This window comes from Lipotes vexillifer, unplaced genomic scaffold (genome assembly GCF_000442215.2).
Source record: "Lipotes vexillifer unplaced genomic scaffold, Lipotes_vexillifer_v1.1 scaffold238, whole genome shotgun sequence".
Classification (NCBI taxonomy): Eukaryota; Metazoa; Chordata; class Mammalia; order Artiodactyla; family Lipotidae; genus Lipotes; species Lipotes vexillifer.
Genome location: NW_006785665.1, coordinates 293,838 through 300,161, shown reverse-complemented (window position 1 = coordinate 300,161; position 6,324 = coordinate 293,838). Strand labels below are relative to the sequence as shown.

At 56.9% G+C, this 6,324-nt stretch overlaps 1 protein-coding gene across 1 annotated transcript in view; it reads left to right on the top strand.

Moving 5' to 3' along the window:
• The window catches only part of KIRREL1 (kirre like nephrin family adhesion molecule 1), a 19,677-nt gene extending 16,225 nt beyond the window's left edge, over positions 1–3,452 (top strand). Inside the window, exons 13-16 of the mRNA XM_007457861.1 lie at positions 736–843; positions 1,009–1,148; positions 1,723–1,800; positions 2,056–3,452. Of these exons, the coding sequence (XP_007457923.1) occupies positions 736–843; positions 1,009–1,148; positions 1,723–1,800; positions 2,056–2,532 (803 nt within the window). The 3' untranslated portion in view covers positions 2,533–3,452. The remainder of the gene's footprint in view (positions 1–735; positions 844–1,008; positions 1,149–1,722; positions 1,801–2,055) is intronic.
• Positions 3,453–6,324: the final 2,872 nt, after the last annotated feature.

Here is a 6,324-nt window from a genome sequence, read left to right as displayed (position 1 = left end):
CCCCCCCCCCCTTTTTTTTTTTTTTTTTTAATGAGAACTAGCCATTTGCCATGGGAGATGGGGGGAAATAACTGGGGGTCCCCTCGAGTCTCTTAGCTGAGGACACCAGCAAGAGTAGGGGCTTGGCGGAGAAAAACAGAGTCATAGAGTGAGGCGGGGCTCTGCAGGGAAGGCTTTCTGGAGAAGAGACTTACATGGATCTGATCCATCCAGGACAGCCAGGAAGGGAAGAGAAGCTGGAGGCAGGATTCCTGGGTCCTTCTCATCTCTGGGGAGCAGGGGCAACCAACCAGAACCCTTTGAGCCCTGGGAGGGTAGGTACAGGTGGAGCGGTCACAGTGGTGTGTGTGGGGAAGGGGAAGGCAGTGAAAGAGGTCAGAACACATGGCAGACGGGAGGATGTGGGGGCAGCTGATCTCCGACGAGAGCCCAACCCAGGAAAGAGAGACCAGCCTCGCAGACAGGTGGGCTGCAAGAGAGGGACAGACGGACCACCAAGGCCAGGGTCAAGCTGATCCCAGTTCTGATGAAGCACAGGTCTAAACCCAGACGGTGCGGACTTCCTCTCACATCCCACCTTGACTTTAATTGAACACAGCTCAGCTGAAACATAAAACCTGTGCGCGATCCAGGGGGGCACGGAGCTCAGCTGTCCTCACCTTCAGCCAGCACTGAGCTCAGCTCCTCCGTGTGCCCCCATCCTCACCCTCCCCCTTTTCCTTCCCTCATCTGAAGAGGTGTTACCTGTGGGCATCATCGCCGGGGCCACCATCGGCGCAGGCACCCTGCTCACCTTCCTCCTCATCGCCTTGGTGTTCTTCCTCTGCCGGCGCCGCAAAGGCAGTGAGTATGGGCCCTGCTCAGGCCGCTGCCCTCCTGGGGGTCCCCAACAGGCAGGGCCTGGGAGAGGTGAGGGGGTTGACAGCAGCGCTCCCCAGGCCAGGTGGGTCCGGAAGCAGCCTCTGCAGAGGCTGGCAGAAAGCGTCCAGGCTGCTCCTCCTGTCCCAGGTCGCAAAGACGTGACCCTGAGAAAGCTGGACATCAAGGTGGAGACAGTGAACCGGGAGCCACTCACGATGCATTCGGACCGGGAGGACGATGCTGCCAGCGTCTCCACGGCAACCCGTGTCATGAAGGCCATCTACTCGGTAAGGGTCCCTCCTCCCTGGCCCAGCTCTCCCCACACTCTTGCGACCGGCTCCAGCCCAGCTCACCAGTACTGTCGCTCTCTCCTCCCTCAGTCATCCTACTTTGGCCTTGCTACCTGCCCCATATGCTCACACGCTCACACACATACATATATGTGCACATGCACATTCATGACCACATTCACGTGCCCACGCTCCCCAGGCTAATTTCCCTCCATTACAGGACAGGCTTCCTTCACCCCAGCCTCCGCCTACAGAGTGTCAGAATTGGAAACCCCTAGAAGTTTTCTGGCCCAGCTGCCTCATTGCTCAGATGAGGAAAGAGCCCCAGAAAGGGGCAGGGACATACCCAAGCATTGCATGTTAGCGACAAAACTGGTGCTAGAACCCAGGTCTCTGGCCTCTTCCTGCCACATCCCAGAGCCTCTGCTGGGAGAGGACACAGAGTTCAAGGCTGCCCGTGACCCCAGACCCTTCCCCTTAATAGGTGACCTCTGGGTGTGGGGATAGGGTAGGCAAGGGAGGACAAGAGCAGGATGTTCATCTCCTGATGCCCCATCTTGCTGCTCTGCAGTCCTTCAAGGATGACGTGGACCTGAAGCAGGACCTGCGCTGTGACACCATCGACACCCGGGAGGAGTATGAGATGAAGGTGGGAAGGCGGGGAAGGGCCAGCGCACGGGGGCTGCTGGGAACGGGGGCTCTGAGGGCCTGCAGGGTGGAGGTGAGGGCAGGTTTGCGGGGGGGGGAGCGGTCAGGAGGTTGTTGAGGAAACAGGAGGTGGGGAGCTATTGGCTGAGAACCCAGGGCAGAGCCAGAGAAGGAGGCCCAGAGGGCCATGACAAGACGACACCGTTCCCCCAAGAGAGACTCCCCTTCTCCATCCTCTTCTCTCGTTGCCCCCCAGGATCCCACCAATGGCTACTACAATGTGCGTGCCCACGAAGACCGCCCGTCTTCCAGGGCAGTGCTCTATGCTGACTACCGTGCCCCCGGCCCTGCCCGCTTCGACGGCCGCCCCTCTTCCCGCCTCTCCCACTCCAGCGGCTATGCCCAGCTCAACACCTACAGCCGGGCCCCGGCCTCTGACTACGGCCCTGAGCCCACACCCCCAGGTCCTGCTGCCCCAGCTGGCACCGACACCACCAGCCAGCTGTCCTACGAGAACTATGAGAAGTTCAATTCCCATCCCTTCCCCGGGGCAGCAGGGTACCCCACCTACCGACTGGGCTACCCCCAGGGCCCTCCGTCCGGCCTGGAGCGGACCCCGTATGAGGCATATGACCCCATTGGCAAGTACGCCACTGCCACGCGATTCTCCTACACCTCCCAGCACTCGGACTACGGCCAGAGATTCCAGCAGCGCATGCAGACGCACGTGTAGGGCTAGAGCCTGGCCGGGGCATCTCTGCGGGGCAGAGGAGAAGGCTCTCACAGCTGTTCCCTGATATTCAGGGGCATTGCTCGTTGTTGCTCCCGTCCTGGACCAGCCTTCCTCCTCCCACCGTGGCAGGCGGGGAGCAGGTCTCCCGGAAACACCCCGTCCCAAGGATGGTGCTCTGTGCATGCCCCAGCCTCCTGGGCCTGCCCTTCCCTCTTCGGGAGGATGTGTCTCTTCTGACCTGCACTCTCGCCTGGCCCCAGCCTGGGGACGGGGAAAGTGAAGGTTGCGGAGAGCAGAGGGGGCACTTTTTAGCATTCCCTTTCTATCCCACCCCTCTGATCTCCCGTGAGTAGACAGGGGGTCATGTGGAGATGAACAGGCTTTGGCCCAGGGGGCATGAAGTGTAGGGGTGGGTGGCTGTGGTACAGATAGGTGGAAGTGGGATAGCCTGAACAGTCCATCTGTCGTCTGCGTTCATACCTTGGATGCATCTCCCCCACCTTGGGACTGCAGAAAGGACCTTGGATTTATTTTAGTCCTGGCACCGAGTTCAGATCCAGCCCTCCTTCAGCTGGCAGTAAAGTGCCAGTCATCCTGGCTGCCCATGGGGACACCTGTCTGTCTGCCTGCAGAGGGATCCAGGTATGTCCCTTAGTGCTGCCCCCTTTTGCTTCTCTTCTGTGCTGGGCCGGCCAGATAAGCCAGGGGGTCGTGATGGCGAAGGAAAGGTCAGGAACCATGTCCTGAGTCACTAGCCAGACAGCAGGGTGCTATATAGCAGTTTCCAGAACCCACGCTAGAGTGAGCCCCCCCAAGGCCCCTCCCCTCCCCAGTCTGCCCCACTTCCTGGCTTTAACTCTCCAGCATGCCTGGGGAGTGGTGGGGTGAGGGTGGGAGTGCTATAGGCTATTTTTCAAAGACAACAAAAAACAATAAACACCTCATTTGGAGAAAAAAAGCAAAAAAGCTGTAGGGAGTCCCCCACCCAAATACAAGTCGCAGTGGAAAGGAAAGGGGGCATCTGTTCTTCACCAGATTCCCAACACCTTCCATTACTCTTTCAATCTCGAAGCACTTTGAATCCATTTTTAAACATTCAGGCCGTGAGGCCTGTCATCCACTGGGCCCTGATAGGACAGGGAGGGGGCCTGGCTGTCATGCTCTGCTGTCCTACCCTAGGGCCAACCAGCTGGTTAGAGAGGCCACCTTCCCGGGGGCATGGGAGATGTTCTCTTTAGACGGGTTTTGGTTTGTTAAGTGTCTGTTTTTTTCTTGGACCAATCAGATTCCTTCTTCCAGTTTCAGTGCCTTGAGTGTCCAGCTTTGGTTGACCGGCCCTGGGTGGGTGGCTGCGCAGGGAGCCGGTATTGGGAGCGCAAACTCACTGCCAAGTGTTGCAGAGTTTAGGGGACAGATGGGTGAGGGGGCCTGGTAAGAGGAAGGGTGGACCTGGTAAGGTCACGCGGAAGGGCGCTGCAGGCAGCCACGGCCCATGTGGCCCCCCACGCCCACCCTCACCTCCATCTACACACGTGCACGCACGCCTGCACATGCATTCCACATTCTCAGCCGCCACCTCCTGACCAAAGAGAACCGGCGCTCCAAAGAGAACTCACTCCCCTGCCCCGGCCTCCCCTTCCCAAGAAGCAGGGTCTGCTCTTCCCCTTGCTGGGCCCTGAGCGGGCGGGTCCTCTGTTGCAATCCCCAGAATGCGCTTTGCCCTTTCTCGTGGTCGCCGTTCATTAGTCATGTTCGCTTCAATGAGTTACATGCCCATCAGTCACGGGCCATCGCCACCTTTGCGGATGGCTCTGTGGGGTGACATTCCTCTCCATCCCTTGGCTGGTAAGGACCCGCTCATACCCGGGAAGAAAGTAGTTCCAGTTCCAGCCTCTCAAACTGTCTCTGCATCCTCCTTCACTTCACCGGGGGCAAGTCCCCAGGACCGGCCCTTCCAGAGGCATCACTCAGGCTCCCAGCGCTATTCCACCCTCACCCCTGGAAGCTGACTCCTTCCTGCGGATTGCTTTTCTGTGAGCTCAGTGACAAGGTCTGTTAAGGATGCAGGTTCCTGTGCCAATTCACGCATGTTTTGATGATTTTCACAGAAGCCACGGGTAATCTAAACAGTTAAAATCTAAAGATGGTGGCTTTTTAAACAGGAATATTCCAAAAGACATTTACTTTTGTTAGGGGTTTGGCCACATTCGCTTGTTTACTCCTTTTTGGTTTTAGTGCTGGGTCCATTCTGTTGATGGAGAGGAGGAGGCCCTGAGGTCACTCGGTAACTCAGCTGACACTGCAGGAACCATGGGTTTTGGAAGCCAGATACAGAGCCACTTCCCTGTTCTCTGTTCCTTAACACATTACAGTACCTGGGTATCAAGCAAGCTCCATGCAAGGCACAGGGAGATGTCAGCGACCCAGGCCATCTCTGCCCTCTGCAACTTGCACTCTGGTCTGACCAGAATCTGAATTGGGACCGACCTGTTAAGCCAGAAGAATTGCTCTTCTGGGGAGTGGCAGGTGCCCTTGAGCATGGAGGGTTGCTGTCTGAGGCTGGAGCCCCCCAGCATGGTGCCTCTGTACTTGATGTGGTCACTTTGGTGATCCTGGCTGCCTTTGCGGTTTTAGGTTTGGTGGGAAGAGCAAGGGGTCAGGAGACGTGGGACCCAGTTCCGAAGCTGCCATTTACTGAGTGACCTTGGCCTAACCTCTTTAGGTTCATTGTCCCCTATTTTCTTGTCTCTAAGGTGAAGCGGGGAGAGTTGCACAAACCTCGAATTATCCTTCTCTTACTGCATTCATTTGGTGAGGTGGAAGGGCCTGCCATCCCTAGCAAGGATTTGGGAACGGTGACTGAGCAGTGGAGGGATGGGAGAATTGAAAGTTTCTCCTATCTTGAAAGAAGCTTTCACTGTGGGCTTCATCACCTTGTCAGAAGTGTTGTGAATGAATTTCCACTAGAAACCCCTTAATCCCAAACAGCAACAAAAAACATATCCTAAACCTCAGTGACATTGATGTGGGGTTATCCTTTGGCCATTGTGCTGCTCCCCGCTCAGAATCCTGACAGTTTTGCAAAGGTGTCTCTGGCTAGGTCAGGGCACGGTGAGTATCCTTCACTGTGCACCCAGGTTTCAGGCAGCCTTCTCCGCAGGGAGAAATGAAAGCAGCCACCCTCCACCCCGCTCCTCGGGAACACTCCCGTGGCCTGGGGACAGCCAGCCTCACTTACTGAGCAAGGGGAAGCCTGCAGGCTTAGGTGTCTTGAGCCAGAGGGCAAGGCATGAGAACAGCTGGCCTTTCTGCAGGAGCAGTTCGGAAGGGCAGCTGGTAGCGTGAAGAGGGAGTCCAGCAGTTTTTGACTTAAGTTCTGGATCTTGAAGAGGTTCTTGTGATTCTGGATGACCCACAGTCTCCTTGTGGAGGGCCCGGCTTACATCCTAAATCCCAGATCCCTCCAAGTCTAGCCTGAAAGTATGCATGAAGCAAAACCCACCATGGGTCAGAAAGGAAAGCAGCCAGGGATGGGAGCAGCGCTATACTCTCACAGATGTCCTGCACGGGATGAAAGAGGTTAGTTTGATTCCCACCCTATCCCCACCCCGTCTCCAGGCACTGCACCTTCTCCTTGTCTCAGCAGGTGCTGCTTTCCTTATAATTTTGAGGGCAGCCTTTTCTGCTTTACAGGATGGAGCCCTGGAGTCTCTTTCGCCCTGGTGCCCTCCCGTTAAACGGGTGGTGTTCTGTCAGGAGCCACAAGTTCTGGGCTCCTTCAAATGGAATCAG